The 16,600-nt window shown below is 45.9% G+C and overlaps 2 protein-coding genes across 2 annotated transcripts; one reads left to right on the top strand and one right to left on the bottom strand.

Moving 5' to 3' along the window:
- Window positions 1-681: 681 nt before the first annotated feature.
- On the top strand, window positions 682-10,590 carry LOC122429232 (putative olfactory receptor 2I1). The gene is made up of 3 exons (XM_043449474.1): window positions 682-776; window positions 3,293-3,431; window positions 8,559-10,590. Exons 1-3 carry the CDS (start codon window positions 682-684, stop codon window positions 9,501-9,503), a joined length of 1,179 nt encoding a protein of 392 aa, XP_043305409.1. The 3' UTR covers window positions 9,504-10,590.
- Window positions 10,591-10,688: 98 nt separating this feature from the next.
- On the bottom strand, window positions 10,689-13,128 carry LOC122429726 (ubiquitin D-like). Its single transcript, XM_043450313.1, has 2 exons — window positions 12,969-13,128; window positions 10,689-11,718 (listed from the first exon to the last, which is right to left on the bottom strand). Exons 1-2 carry the CDS (start codon window positions 12,984-12,986, stop codon window positions 11,248-11,250), a joined length of 489 nt encoding a protein of 162 aa, XP_043306248.1. The 5' UTR covers window positions 12,987-13,128; the 3' UTR covers window positions 10,689-11,247.
- Window positions 13,129-16,600: the final 3,472 nt, after the last annotated feature.

Raw genomic sequence — 16,600 nt, 5'->3', positions numbered from 1 at the left:
ATGACAGGAGATCCTGATAAGGAATACGGAACTAATAAGCCACCACCAGCCGGAAGAGTTCGGGAAAGGTCGAGAGAAGACACTACCTGTCTGTCCACTTCCCAGAATCCCTCTTGCTAGCATCCATCTTGGCTGAGCGATGCCTGCACCACCAGGAAAGACTCTGAATTAGAATGATTGGCCAAAGACCACCCGGAAACTAATCCCATCACCATAAAACCCAAGACTGAGCCACGCGGCAGAGCAGTTCTTCTGGGTTCCCTTACCCTCCTGCTCTCCACCCGGGTGCCCTTTCCCAATAAAATCTCTTGCTTTGTCAGCACATGTGTCTCCTCGGACAATTCATTTCCGAGTGTTAGACAAGAGCCCAGTTTTGGGCCCTGGAAGGGGTCCCCCTTCCTGCAACAGAAACACTTGTCGAAACTCACTGCTGCGGTAGGGCTGCTGGCCCCTGTGGATGCGCCGGTGCGCGAGCATGATGAGATGCGGCCAAAGCTGTGGGTGCACTGCGGGCAGGGCAGCTCAGCGGCGTGCATGCACTGCCGATGTCCCGTGTCCTCGGCAACTCAAGAGCTTTGAGGCCAAAGCGCTCCGCGGACTGCGCGCAGCAGAAAGGAGCCTCCCGTGCTGCCTGCAGCAGTGACACGTCGGATCTGAGCTCCAGCTCAGGCTCTGATTGAGATGTGGACCCTGGAAAAGCTTCTCCTCCCTGGGGCTGCGCTGTTGGCGGTTCGTTTGGAGGGGCGGCTGACGCCCTTGCCCCGCCGCGGGCATCAGTAAGGTTTGCGCGGGTCTGGAGCAGAAAAGGGTCATCAGCGAGAGTCGATGGCAGTGCAAAGGGTCAGTTCCTTGCCCTCTAATGGGCACCAGTAGAGAACCTTATCAGAAGGCTCCTCGGAGACCTCATCCCCACTGACAGAGCTGGGGAAAGGAGTCCCTGCCTCACAGACCTCCTGGGCTCGGTAGGGATTTCACGATGTCGCCTATAGGGGAAAGCAGAGGCCAGGGTTCTAGATGGGTGGAAATGAAGTGCAGCGCAAATTGGCAGATTGGAGCCTTAGTACTGAGGCTAATATTGACCCATGGAGCAAATCACTCAGGATCTCTAACTAAGCCTTCTTCCTCATCTGTAAAATGGGGGAAATCAGACATACTTAACAGGTCTGTATGATTATAAAGCTGTTTAATAAATACGTGCTGAATGGAGCACTTGGAAAGGGGAAGGTGTCCAGGGTTACTTCAGACTCCATGGTCTGGATTCTCGCATGAAACTCAGACATTTCAAAAAGAAAGCAAATAAAAGGTTGTTTCTACTTGGTCTTAGTAGATTTAATTTCCTGATTCTACCTGACTTACCATTATATAGGGGTTAGGGAGGTTAAGGTGGAGGGGAAATTTTTAAATATCTGAGTGAGGCAAGCACTCAGCAAATACTCTCACCACCACCACCAACAACAAAAAAACTGTACAGATTTGTCAAAAACAATAATGGGAGGGCTCTAGAAATTGACCAAATGCACCTATCGACTTAAAAAATATTCACAACCTAAAACTTGAGCTTTGTTTTACTCAGTGGGAATTTTTGGGACTTAAGCCCAGGAGAGATCATCTCAAGTGACCCTGAGAGAACTGCTCTGAGGAGCTGATGGGAAGAAGCCAGGTTTTATAGAAGTCTTGCAACAAAGAGCAGATAGTCTAAATATCAAAAGATTATTGTTAATTAAAGAAAATGAGATATCTCAAGTTAAGGAATTTAGCACTTTTCTATGTATGGGAGGATGCAAGAAAGAATCTGGGCTAACTGAGATCATTCCTTTCATATCCGTCTCAGCTATCCAGGGCCAGCATCTTGTGTTTTTCACATCCTGAGCTCCCTTGGGCTCACTGTAGGGAGTGGCTGCAACCTGATGGCTATTAGATCTCAGGTATTCTTCTCCTTCCTGGATGCCTTTAGGCTCACACTGGAGGTCTGGAATCACTGACGACTGTGGACTGTGACATCATTGTTCATTAATATGGCAGGAAATATTCCATTTCTCACATCCAACAATTTGAGAAATCTTTATTCAAGAATATTTTCCTAAACTTTAGCAAGAACCCTTTTAGGCTGGAGTTTCTCCTTTCACCCACCCAATCCAGCAAGGCAAGGATTAAAATACAATGAGATCTGGGTGTTAGGGCTATGAAGTACTGACAGCTGAAACTCTCTTAAAGGACTCAGAGAGAGCTGTAAGCTGCATATAAACCCAGCAGATGAGAAGCCGTATGGGTAGGGAGTGGGGGGCAGGGGGAGGACATGCAGAATAACCATTCCATGATGAGGAGGTCTACAAGGAAAACAGAGTCCAGACACCCTCACTCTTCCCAGAAGAAACTCACAGCCACCTCCTCAAATGTCAGCAACCCTGGAATAGCATGAGAGCCCAAGGATGAGATACACAAGGGCTGAAGGACAAGAAAGGACATTCAAATATGAAGAGGAAGCAGGATTCAAAGACACAGAGAGGAGGATGACATAAGGAGCAGATAAAGGCAGAGTGACCTGAACCAATAAGACCAAATGAATTAGGTGGCCAGCACTGCTTAATAAACATAACTCCAGCATCAAGGAGTCAATAGGGCATCTGAGCAGAAAAATGGGCTTATCTGGTCTAATCCCATCATTTGGAAGATGAGAAAACAAAGGCATAGAGAGACTTAAATGTGTCCATGGTCACAAACCTACCTAGTGCAGAATCAGAATCCTAGGTCTCCTTTGGCCCTACCAAGTTCTCTGGCCATTGTGATCTTGCCTCTACATACAAGCTGAATGAACAAATGAATGCATCCTGCCCACCTGGTTTCATCATAAGACAAGTCAGAGCTTTGGGTTCAGAGAAAATTGAAACAGTCAGGCTTGTGAGATGGAGTAAAAGGAAAGAGATGGCTGAGTACCAGCCCAAAGAGCAAAAAGGAAAAGGAACACAGAGTCGCCACAAAAGTAGAAAAGAGGAAGAGGTAGAAGAAAAGACAAGGGGGAAGTCAAGAGGCCACATTCTCCCCTGAACCCCACTTGCAAAGTGTACAGATGTCACAGTTAGTCTGTGGAGGATGAAGATAGGGGAAAGTTAAGCTGGGGAGGCCATTAGAGATCCCATTCTTGAGGGTATCACCCCCCACTCCATTCTGCCTCCCTGAACCTGACACCTAGGAGCTATCACCCCTATCCACATCCTGCTCTATTCTCGGATCCTGCCCTCGCCCACAACAACCCCTGGCCCTCCTCTTCCCCTCCCACTGCCCTTTCCCTCAGGCTTCCTCTTCCCGGCCTCTCTCCCCTGACTTTCCCTCCCTTAACTTCTTCATCCCCAGAGGACCCACCCTCTAAGGTGCCTCCCGCTCACAGGCATCCGCTCAGGAAGTGGCCTCCGCCCCTCACTCTGCAGAACAAGGTGGGTGGTGACTGGGATAGGAAAAGGAGGGCTGCAGGCAGGGTGACCCGCTGGTGGAGAAGAGAAGGACCACCACAACAGCCCAGAGGAAAACCCACTAGCTCACAGGGAAATTGGTGTCTGGGCTCCCTAGGCCAGCCTCTTTTAGGAGCCATGGAGCAGCGCGCTCATGCATGGATCTCACCTCCCCAGCCTGCATTCCCGGATCCCCCTGCTTCTCCTCCTCCCCAGGCTCTCTGGGATTCACAGATCAGGGTTGCAGGGAAGGACTGGAGAGCCTGGCAGTAGAGGATCTCCTTTGGGGGCCAGGAAAGAGATGTAGGAAGCAGGAGTGGGTGAGGAATAGAGACAAAGGCTTCAGCTCAGTTCAGAAAACAGGAGTGGGTGCTCACTCTGTTCACTGGCAGCCTCTCTATCTCTCTAGGGTGTGTGCTTTCACTGTCAGGGTCAACTGGGGAAGAGGAGAGGAAAGTGGGAGAAACTCAGGTGCCACGGGGCTGAGAAACAGGAGCGCTGGGTCCTCCAGAGATGTTGGACCAGGGATTCAACCCAAGTCCCCTAAATTGGCAGGCAGATTCTTAACCACTGGACCACAGGGGAAGCCCTATAATGAAATGAAATGCAGAAGGTGAAAAAGATTGTTTGTTTTTGCAAATTCTAAAGGCTGTGGGAAGTGGAAAGAGGCTTGGAAAGGCTTCCTGGAGGAGGTGATGCTTGTTTTGAAGCTGGAGGGGTGGGGAGGAATGAAGTCAGTGCAAGGGGACAAGGAGGGCATTCCTTCAAGCGAAGATAGAGAGGTGGGGATGCACAGAGAGTCACCCAACCCCACCAATGCAGCAAGTTTATGTGAGAAAAAGCAGAACACATGCTGGGCTTGGAAACTTGAGGCAGGATTCTTGAAGCCTTGAATGCCAGACCTCAGACTACTGGCTCTATCTGGGAAGGGGGCACTGGAGAAAGTCACGTACTTCTCTAACCTTCCAACACTCTTATGGAGGCAGGAATCATTTAAGTTAAATTCAAGATGAATAAAAGGACTCTGAAAGATCCTGAGAGACATGGAGAGAAGATCAAAGGGACCCTGGTGAAGGTTTCTGTCTTCAAGTGTTTTCACTAGGTCCCCAAAAGAGGCAGCTTACAGAATGGGAGGAAACATTTGTAAGCCATATTATCTGATAAGGGGTTAATATTCAAAACAAAAACATATACAACTCATTAGCAAAATAAATTCAATTAAATAATTGTCAAAGGACTCCAATAGATATTTTTCAGGAAAAAAAAATATCTGATTAAAAAATGGACAAAGGATCTGAGTAGATGTTTTTTCCAAAGATATAAAAAAGGCTACCAGGAACATGAAAAGGTGCTTGACGTCACTAGTCATCAGGGAAATGCAACTCAGAACCACAATGAGAGGGGACTGGACTTCCCTGGTGGTCCAGTGGTTAAGAATCTGCCTTTCAATGCAGGAAACACGGGTTCAATCCTTGGTCTGGGAAATAAGATCCCACATGCCTTGGAGAAATTAAGCTCGAGTGCCACAAATAAAGAACCAGCACACCACAACTAAGACCCATCACAGACCCCCCCAAAAAAACATAATGAGATATCACCGTACACTCATTACAACAGCTATCATCAAAAAGACAAGAGAGAGAACTAGTGTCGGTGAGGATGTGGGGAAGAGAACCCTGGTGTGCTGTTGGTGGAGATGTAAAGTGGTACATACATATGTGTGTGTTTCAAAGGAAAACAAAGTGGGTGAGGTGGGAAATGACAGCAACGAAGAATGTTGGGGGTAGAGCTGATGAAGTGAGAGCCGAATCTGCGTTCAAAACTGAGGATGAAAAAAAAAAAACTGACGATGACGTCATCAAATATCCAACATCTCCCACAGGTCAGGGTTGCTATCTATGTTTTACAGATGGTGACATCAGAATCACTGAGGTCGAACAGCTGACTGAAGGTCACCCAGCAGAGAATGAAATCCTAAACCAGTTAAAAATTAAGAGTAGCAACGATGTGAGAAGGAATCATGCTGCCTCTGGCTTCCACACACTGCCAGGGACACTCTACCCAAAAGGACTGTTCCCTCTAGTATTTTCCCTTGCCTACCCTGGGAGAGCTCTATCTCCAGACACCTCCATACAAAGGACTAATTATGGGAGAGGGTCATAGAGTCCCCCGAGCTCCACCTTCTCTCTAAATAACAGGAACCCGTTAATTCCTGGGCTCCTTCCTCATTCTCTGCAACTGCTCTGCCCTTAAGAATCGGGACGGACATTTTTTTTCTATATTTTAAAAACATTTTAATGTTTTTTGTTTCTTTGTTTGTTTTAAATACATAAAGAATCAAATCTAATAAAGTGGGATATGGACTTTTTCTATTTTTAAAAAAATATTTTTATGCTTCTTTTTTTTGTTTCTAACACATAAGAATCAAATCTAATAAAATGAGATGTGGGCTTTTTTTCATTTTTTAAAAAGCATTTTTAAGGAAAGACATCTTTGCTACCACCACCAGCTAATACTGATTTGCCATCACCACAAGGGCCAGGTCCTCACCTTGTCTAAACCTCATTACAGGGTTCTCCGGGAACCTGCATCACCACCTCTACCTGGATCTCAGTGTATCCCAGGACTTAGGGGGCTTCTTGCCCCAGGACATTCTATTCATTCCTCTGCTGACCAGCAAGAATCACACACCCTAAGTCTTCTTCCCTAAGGTAACTGCTCTGATCTCAGGCACCCATTCCAGAAATCAATAGTCATGTGACTTGGCCTTTCTTTCATCCCTCCCCGGGCCACTTCAAACCCAGAGAATCCAGAGGAGGAGCAAGAGACCAGCCTCTCATCTGTTAGCTGAAGGCCTAAACATCAGTGCCAAAGAATAAGACATGAAGGTAGGCTTATTACCGCATCCCATTTTTTAAAAATGGTCTTATGGATGAGGGGTGCATTCTAGAACACCAAATGATGTGTGAGGACACGTTAGAATATTTTTTATGACATATTTGTGTTCTGGATGCTTGAGGGGGGTTATGTGGTGTTTGTGTGTGTGTACAAACATCTCTGAGCTATGTGTTTGGGAATTTGTGTGTACCTGCAGTAAAGATGTCTGTGCAATTTTACCACTGTGTGCCTGTTTTCAGAGTTTGGTGGGTTTGCAAAAGAATGTCTTAAGGCTTGCCTAGGTGAACTGTTGTGTGTCTATGTAGCCACAGAATTAGAAAATTTGACTTTTTATAACTCAATGTCCCTAACGCCATTGAACCATAAGCCTGCTTTTCACACTTTTTTCATCTCTGATATGACTATAATATTATCCAGAAATAAAGGTAAATCTTTGTATGGAATTTTATCCATCACAGTCCTTAGCATATTAGAGCCTGGTTCATTTATAAAAGCAAGGATCCCCAAATTAATCAGGTTTGGGTTGAAATCCTGAGAGGCATTTACAAACTATGACTTTTAGCAAGTTATTTAACCTCAATTGCCCTCCTCTCTTACTGTATAAAATGAGGGTATTATCTAATTTTTCACATAAGGTCAGAGTGAATATATGAAAAGGGATATAAATTCACACACCCGTTTTGTCCTTACCTAGTATAGGAACCCTCTAAAAACCTATTTCCTGATATGAAATAGGGTTCAATAGTTAACATTTATTCACCATTACTACGTTGTCAGAAACTGATCTAAGAGCTTTACATGTTTGACCTACTTAACCAATTCTACTTTCATATGAGGAAACTGAGGCACAGAGAGGTTAAACAACATTGGCCAAGGTTGCTCAGGTAAGAAATGAGAGAAGCAAGAATGGAACAGGGGCAGTCTGACTCCCAAATCCTTGTGTTTTTTTTATTATATTTATTTATTTATCAATATTTGGCTGTGCCAGGTCTTAGTTACAACATAAAGTATCTTCATTGCGGCATGCAGGACTCTTTTGTTGTGTCACGTGAACTGTTAGTTGTGGCATGTGGGATCTGGTTCCCTGACAAGGGATTGAACAAAGGGTCTTTGCATTGGGAGTGCCGAGTCTTAGCCCCTGGACCACCAGGGAAGTCCCCCAAACCCTTATTGTTAATCAAAACATTAATACTTGTTCTGCTTAAGATAAATGAGAAAACCATACAAATACAATGTTGTATTAGGGGGAAGAAGGTTCTTTTCTGAACAATAAAAAATACAGGATTATAATTTATGAACAGTGAATATGATTTTTAAAATAAGTTATCCTTATAATGATAACTGTCGGGACCATGCAGTAGGAAGATTTCTATGCAACTTTTACCCATCACATCAACCATGATGGTTTCTGTACTGTTAGAATTTGATTCAGCATTACCTCAAAAGTTAAGACTTTTGCATCCACTTTTACTTTGTTTGAAAAATAGTTATTAAAATGAAAAAAAAATGTATTAAAATGAGAGCCAGGAAGGTAGTACAGGAACCTCAGAGGTCATTTAGTTCAAACTCAATGGTTCACACATGAAAAAAAATTGAGGTGGGAGGAAATGAGGTGACATCCCCATATCAAATCATTAGCCAAAGCGAGTTCTACTAGGTGAAACCCATGTCTACTGATTAGTGGTCTTTCTCTACCCAGATGACTCTGGATTTAAAGGCTAGTACACGTGTGTCCATCTGTGTTGTTCACGCTCATCACAGTAGCTGGTAAGCAGGAGTGGCGTGGGCATTGGACACAGCCTAGAAGAGAGATTCACCACAAATTAAAATTTCCCCTTCTGGCAGGAACGCCACTGATAAAACACTGATTTTGGAAATCAAACAGTCCTGAGTACACGTCCACAGGGCCACTCACTTATTTATGCCCTTGGGATGCTTTACCTTACTGAGCCCAAGTCTGTTCATCTCTAGGAGGGAGATTCTATTTCCTCATAGAATTTTCTGGTAAATACATAACTAGAGTATACTAACATATATGGCCGCCTTCCTAAACTAAGGGTTCAGATCTGTAAATGCGCTCCAATGGACACCTAAGCATGTGTGTGCTGCCGTCTGTTCCCCCTTCCCACTCCCACGGTCCGGGTTTTCCATTGCTTGTAAGGGACACATCGCCCTGTGTGTGTCGTCCTTCCAAACCTGCGCGTTTCCCTTTAGGGCAACCTCAGCACAGAGGAGCGCTTCCTCCTGCTGGGCTTCTCCGACTGGCCCTCCCTGCAGCCTGTCCTCTTCGTCCTGGTCCTCCTCTGCTACCTCCTGACTCTGATGGGCAACTCGGCGCTGGTGCTGCTGGCGGTGCGCGAGCCGCGACTACACACGCCCATGTACTACTTCCTCTGCCACCTGGCCCTGGTGGATACGGGCTTCACCACGAGCGTGGTGCCATCCCTGCTGGCCAACCTGCGCGGCCGGGCGCTGAGGCTGGAGCGCGGCGGCTGCCTGGCGCAGCTGTGCGCATCGCTGGCGCTGGGCTCGGCCGAGTGCGTCCTCCTGGCGGTGATGGCTCTGGACCGCGCAGCCGCCGTGTGTCGCCCGCTGCGCTACGCCGGCCTCACCTCCCCGCGCCTCTGCCACGCGCTGGCCGGCGCCGCCTGGCTCGGTGGCCTCACCAACTCTGCCGCGCAAACCGCGCTCCTGGCCGCTCGGCCGCTGTGCGCGCCCCGACGGGTGGACCACTTCATCTGCGAGCTGCCCGCGCTGCTCCAGCTGGCCTGCGACGGCGGCGGCCAGGACTCCACCGAGCGCCAGATGTTTGCTGCCCGCGTCTTCATCCTGCTGGTGCCTTCCGCCGTCATCCTGGCCTCTTATGGCGGCGTGGCCCGCGCTGTATGGGGCATGAGGACCAGAGGCAGCCGCAGGAAAGCGGTGGGCACCTGTGGGTCTCACCTGACAGCCGTCTGCCTGTTCTATGGCTCAGCCATCTACACCTACCTGCAACCCGCGCACAACTACAACCAACGGCGAGGCAAGTTCATTTCTCTTTTCTACACTGTAGTCACACCCGCCCTCAACCCACTCATCTACACCCTCAGGAATAAGGAAGTGAAGGGGGCAGCGAAGAGGCTCCTGGGGGGTGTGGGGGGAGGGCAAGATGCACAGTGAGTCAGGCGGGGAGGGAAGGAGGGGAGTGTTACCCCGGGGCCCAAGGATGGGAATGCCCAGTGGAAAGGGTTTAGCCTTCAGGCTGTTCATTTCTCTACAAGAATCCATAAGATTTGTCCTTAAGAAGCCCATGGTTAATGGGGAGGTCCCTTCCTCCCATCAGGAAAGGTTCTTGTGCTGTAGGGAAACACCCCCCCACCCCCCACCCCCACCCCCGGCCATGTCCTTTAACTGTGCAGGTTTAGTGAGCCGAAGATGGCCCTGGGGCTTTCTCCTAAACTGATGAAAATAAGAAAGTGAGATTTGGGGAGGACCTTTCACATTTTCAGGCTTACCATATCCCCAAGACAAGAGTCCGTAAGAGATGGTAAGAGATGTATGAAGATCCCAGTCTAGTGGAAGAGGCCATGGAAGACCCCGTGGTGTCTGTCATCAGACATATCCCTAAGTGACAATAAAATCATAGACTCAGCCCTGCGGGAGATTCCATCCAAAAAAAAAGAAGACAGTCTCTCATTGCAGGGCATTAGTGCAAACAAATGCCCTGCTACCCAGTTAAATAGCGCCCACCCCAGAGAACTTGACCCATAATTATAGTGAGCAACACCTGTAAGTGCGGTTTGTGCTGAGTGGGGTTAAGTTCAGAAAGTCTTCTGCAGGAAGTGGTTCTTGAGACAGTTAGAAAGAAGAGAAGAGACTCGCGGGGAAGAGGGTAGACATGTTTCAGGCCTCAAGAAAAACATTTAGGTGATTGGGAAGGAGACCCAAGGTGGTGAGACAGAGGAGTAAAGGAAGGGAGAGAGATGGAGGAAGCAGAGAGGGGAACGCTCCACCAGCCAGACTGCGGGTAAAGTGTTGGGGTCAACCCAGAAACCAACCCTCAGCCCCCATCCAACCCAGAGAAGACCTGCTAGAGCCTAAGGCAGTCAGACCAGAGACCGCTCCACAGTCACTCAATTTTCTAAAAATCTGTTCCCACCTAAAGTACATCTACTCCCAAGGAGCCCCCACTAGAGGCATAAAATCTCTAGATTCCCACCGTGAATACCTTGCCATGACCACCATCATCCCCAGAAATAAGAATGGTTTAATAAGAGTATGAGAAATAGAGAGTAAAAAGGGGCATGGTGCCAAGTTTCACTTCATAACAAATAGCTTTAAATAAGGTGAGGGGAAGTCATTTGATTGAATTTCTAAATTATTTATTAATAAGATTGGAATCATCACAGTAAATAACTCACTTCATGATAAAGCATTTCACTATTCTCTATAAGTAGAAAGTAAGTGTAGCTCAACAATTTTTGAGTGATATGATAGAAGAAGCACTGCACTAAACATAGATGCAAACACAGTAATTAGAAGAACATGGATCACAACCTCAAATATACTCTTTTTGATTGCGAAAGGAAATAGTTTTTCTATGAGTCAGACAGAACCAATTCAGGATCAAACCGCAAGCTGGCTTTGAATATTACCTCTAATAGGTGTTCAAATTCCAATATATTCTAACATATCAACATATAATGTATTATATGCAATTTTGCAATTATTCAATCATGTGAGAATGAAAGAATCAATGAATTAGAAATGTTCTATAACATTCTTCACCAGCCCAACCTAAATCTTCTCTTTCTATTTATCGTTCACATTAACGTTGGGAGATTTTCAGAGGGTGTGGTTAGTGAGTAAGAAGTAAGAGGAAATGAGCTCTTTCGTTTCTGCTATCACTCCATCTGCAGGATGGTCACCCGCCAATGCAGTGGTATGTCAGGAAGAGTAAATGGCCCTTTTTGATGCCATAATCTCCCATGATCTTCCCATCTTCCAGTTTTTTTCCATTGCAGTTCACAATCTGCTTCTTAGGGGGTATAGCGGTCTTCATCTTGATCATCTCCTTCACCTGGGTCACTGAGCTGGACCTTCGCACCTGGAGCTCATGCCTCTGCCCCTCATCACCCGGCTCCACCAAAACCAAGGGCAGCTCCTCATCACTGGGCTTCACCACCTTCAGGGTGAGGTGGATGGTCGTCTCCTTGTCGATGCCATACGATGACAGAGTTCTCTGGGACTTCAGGGTCTTCGAGCCCAGCTGGAGGACCTGTTCCTGAACGGGAACCTTGGTCCTAGACCGGACATGTTCATTGATCTTATTCACTCTGTCTCCCGCATGGGCAGTGAAGGTCATTGGTCTCCATTGCTCAGAGTAGACAGTCACCTGGACAAAAGTGGCCAAGAGACAGTTGCCTAGAATGCCTGTCCTCTTCTACACCCTTTGTACCCCCTCCTCCATTGCTCCCACCCCTCTCTGTCTATCTGGTCCTCCAGATCCTTTACAACAAGCTGTGCCCCTCCCTTGTTTGAAACTTGTCTTTGAAATTTCCAGGTCGTAATGCAAGAAAACCAATCTTATCCCTTTGTCCTCTTATCCACTGCAAAATGTTATTGATAATTTCCTATCTTATTTATCTGTCTCCTCTCCAGATAAATGTTGTCAAATGTCAAAAACTAAATACAACTAGAAAGCATCCAAAGAGGTACACCAGATTTGAAAAACAGCTCTCAAACAGAATTCCCAAGACTTGACAGCCTAATGGAATACTCACATGGCTATCCTCCATGACTATGACTTCTTTAGAAGGAAATTCTGTTTACAACACATCTTTTCTGTACTGTTAGTTTCTTTCTTAATGCTTTAAATAATAACCCACACACTGTAGTGAAGCTATGTTCAATATCACCTGTTCATCTGTTTCCTCTGTTCTTATATACACCTGTTGTAGAATATGATCCCTCCTTTAATTGGATCAGGGTCTGGCTCACAGAAAGTAGGGACTACATCTGAGTCTCATTTCAATAATATGAACACAGGGAATCTCACTCCTGTGCTATCACCTGAAAGTCTTGGAGGACCTCTTTCAGGCTTCATTCAAAATATCTTCCCAAACTAGATGTCACAGACATTTCTTCACTAAACTCTCACTTTTCTATGCTAAGCATTAGCCTCATTCCAAGTTCTTTTTGTAGAGCATATAGTCTTACACAGGCATTAACAACCTAGAATAAATGTATTCTGTGGACCTCTCTTTTGGGACAAGGAGAAAGCTCAAGTTTAAGAGCCCTGGAGGCCTAAACAGGATAAGAAAGAAAAGGATCAAGAAAATATGCCCATAGTTTCAAGTCTTGCCAGCCATGCTGAGCACAAAGCCCATGTCCTACCACATACCCCTAAGTGTGACCAGTGCAAGGTCTCAATGCAAGAGAACTCAGGAGCCAAGCGACCTGGTTCTCTTCATGGAAACTTTCTTCACACTCAGTAAGTAACAATGCCCATCTCCTCCCCTTCCAGATGCCTTTCCAGCAACCCCCGCTTCACCTCCCAGCACTGTCTCTCATCCATTCCAATTCTCTCCCATGCCTCAGAGGTCCTCTCCCTTTCCCCACCCTCAGTATCAAATCCCAACTCACATCGACGACAGTGGCCATGTCTGCAATCAGAGGAGCAGAATCAGGAGGCAGAGCAAAGGACCTAGCCTCCAGTTTATATAAGCAGCTAAATTGGAAATCCCCTGCCTGCCTGCTGTGGTTTTCAAATTTTTCTCTACCCTTTGTTGTCAGACCTCCTCGAGTTACTTTCACTTTTGCTACTGGGGAGTCAGTAAACAAAAATACCTTATGATTAAGCACTTGGCCCCACAGTCAACCCATTTGTCCTCCCTGTTCCAAACAAGGGATGGTCTTTCTCTGTTGAGAATTTTCCCCTGATTTATAACCCACCACTCCCAATCCTGACTTGTGACTTCCTAGCCTGCAGCTCTGACCATCACTAGTTTGAAAACCTTTAACACTTGTGGTCCTCCCCTTAGCTTTTAAGAGCACCCCGCCCCCCACCGCCATTAGTCAGAGAACTTCCTGAGAACAGAGGTGCCCGGGAGAGGACAGTGAGAGTTGCCATGGGTCATGTGACCAGGAGCAGCCTGTTAACCCTAACCTAGCAGAATGTGTGAAGCTGACCTGGAGAAAACACATAAATAACCCTGGACTGAGAAGAGCCATAAGTTCCAGTCCCAGGGCTGACACTCAATTAACCTGGGTAAGTCTGTTCACCTCCCTGGATGTTGGCTTTCTGGTCTATAAAATGATATGATTGGAGAGAATTCCTAAGTGTCTTCCAGACTCAGAAAAAAAATTTTTATAAATGTCCTTTACAAAGAACTTTAGATTCCTGGGTCTTGAGTTTTCTAACATTCTTCTCACGCTATCTGAGAACCTGGAAACCAAATCCACTACTTGAGAACAATCTGAAGCCAACAAACAGTGACTCCCACCTTCCACATGCAAAACAACCACATATCCTTGTCGCACCACAGTGCCTCTATTTCCTCACCCTTACCCCTGGACCCTCACTAGTGTGACCTCAGAAATGCCTAAGGAGCTGTTTACCCCTGAATCTTCAGATTTGGATTGGGGACAAAAAGAGAGGGGACCTTCCTGGTGGTCCAGTGACTAGGACTCCAAGCTCCCAATCCAGGGGACCCAGGTTCAACCTGGTCAGGGAAATGTATCCCACATGCCTCCTCGAAGGATTCCCATGCCATCCCACCCGCTGCAGCTATGACCTGGCACTGCCAAGTAAATGAATAATTTTTTTAAAAAGAGAGAGAATACAAAAACTGTGCATGCTCAGAGGATTTTCTTGATCACTCTGATCTCCTAACATTTCAAGTTAATCCCTGCTCTCTCTGAAAGTCTCAGGACATCTCCATAAAACCCATTTTTTAAAATACAATATGTATTTAAAGTGCTCCAAATAAAGTACTTCAAAGTAAAAAGTCTGTAAAAAAATCAAGTTAATTTCTCTACTGGTTTTCAGTGAACATTTACTGTCCCTTCATTCACTGATAAATTTCACATGATCCCATTTTATTCCAGGAGTTTCCAGCCTAGAGAACTTGGCTTTGCAGAAGTGTCTACACAAGTAATGGGATCCAGGAACTCATTCCAATGTTTCAACAAGCTTAACATAAATCATGTTCTTTTAACTGAAGCTCTTAATAGATAGTTAATAAAGTTGGTAAAACTAATTATTGTTTAAATATACTTTGTGGGGTAGACAAACTTTTCTATAAACAGAATGAATATGAAGAGGGAAGAATGCAACCTGATGGAATAGACTAAAAGCCCTGACCTTCTCTTCTCCCTTCAGATATTTCTGCAGGTTCCAAGAGTCTCTCTGTTTAGAAAACATGATTGTGACCTCTGGCTACCCCACAGTAGAAAAGGGCTACCCCTCACCCACTGTCCAATAAGATCTGGGAACTCTGAAACATCATCAGTGGCCAGGCAAAAAACATCAGATCAAGTTGAGAGTGAAAGAAGAAGTGAAACTCCTCTAGCAGGACAAGGATGGGTGTTGGGTCTGGAGAGAGAAAGAAAAAGCTGTACAAAGCAGACTTGAGGAAACGGCTTTCAGTTTTCACATTTTATTTGCACGCCTCAATTTCTTAGGTCTCCACATCATTATTGGAAAGAGAAGAGGGAGAATAGATGGTTAAAGCTGCTTTAAATTAAATCATTCTTTTTTCATACCCTTTCTGCTTTGCCTTTCTGGCCTGGGAATAAATATTAGCACCTATACCACCTTGGTGCCAATGTTTACATTCTCAGAGGGAGGAGGATCCCAGGAATATTTCCCAGGGGTGATATTTGTCTGCTGATACGCTTCACATCTGTATCCACAGCCCCATCCTGAACTGCAGATCTGTAGGTCTAGCCACTTCTTTCCATGCATGGGGTCCTGAATTCCCTGTGTATTTTTTAACATGCCAGGCTCTCCACCACCAGATCATTGAACATGGCTTTCCCTTTAACTCTACCCCCAACACCATGGATTTATAAGAATATACAACAGAAGTAGCGTCTTCTCCAGGAAGACTTCCCTGACTCTCTTCCATCCTATGCTGGGTTACATGCCCATTTTCTGTCCTTCTATACTCCTTCAGCAAACTTCCCAGAGCATGTTTCTCTAGAAATGTCATCAGCATACTTGTCCTTCACCCTCAGTAAACAGTGAGACTCTTGAGGGTCATGGCTAAGTCTTAACTTGTATCTTCAACACTTCCCAGGCTGTCTGACACTCCATTCTTACTAAATATTTACCAAATGTATGAGTAAATCAATAAATGAATGAATAAGTAAGTGAATAATAATAGGAAAATAACAGTGAGTACCAATTATATTACAGGAACTGCACAAGGTTTTATTAAATGGTACCTCATTAAGTAATTTAGGATTCTGACAAGTAAGTATTAGTACCCTTATGGATAAACAGGATGCTAACTTACCCACAGTCATATTAGTGCTTGCTAGTAAGTAACGGTTCCACAGGCGTCCCTGGTGGCTCAGCAGTAAAGAATTCACCTGCCAGTGAAGGAGAAATGGGCTCAATCCATGGATCCACAAAATCCCCTGGAGAAGGGAATGGCACCCCACTCCAGTATTCTTGCCTGGGAAATCCCTTGGACAGAGGAGCCTGGCGGGCTACAGTCCATAGGGTCGCAAAGAGTTGAACCCAATTGAGAGACTAAATAACAGGTAAGGGTTCAAATGCAAACCTCTATTTCTACAGTCCTCATCTTCTCACATTGTACTTCAGTGGAAAGAAGGGTGGGGAGTATATGCTCTTGCATACCTTTTTATTACCGGAAAAGTACGAGTCGAGGGAATAAATAGATAAAGGAAAGCAGAGGATGCAAGGAGCCTTTGGATGCATGTGGCAGACCCTGCCTGGGCAGAGGTAAGCAAAGAGCGGTGGCGAGTGCAGGACTCAGAGCCTGGAGGAAGACTGCGCCCTGGGAGAGAACTGCTCTCCCAGGACTGTAAGTAATAAAAGACAACGCTGCGAGGCAGTTCCACAGAGCGGTAGAAAAACCACCTGCTGGAGCTGGGGATTTTACAGCCTTAAGTTACTCTAGGGCAAGCCACAGATTTTCCCAGGAAAAGCTAGTTCATGTGATTCCCTCCCCAGATAAGATCTGGATTCCGAGAAACTCAGTCCTTTCAAGGAACGAGAATAACACATCTGGACTCTGATCGCTCTT

This window comes from Cervus canadensis, chromosome 28, assembly GCF_019320065.1.
Source record: "Cervus canadensis isolate Bull #8, Minnesota chromosome 28, ASM1932006v1, whole genome shotgun sequence".
Taxonomy (NCBI): domain Eukaryota; kingdom Metazoa; phylum Chordata; class Mammalia; order Artiodactyla; family Cervidae; genus Cervus; species Cervus canadensis.
The sequence above is the reverse complement of the archived record's forward strand: the minus strand, read 5'-3'. Positions and strand labels throughout refer to the sequence as shown.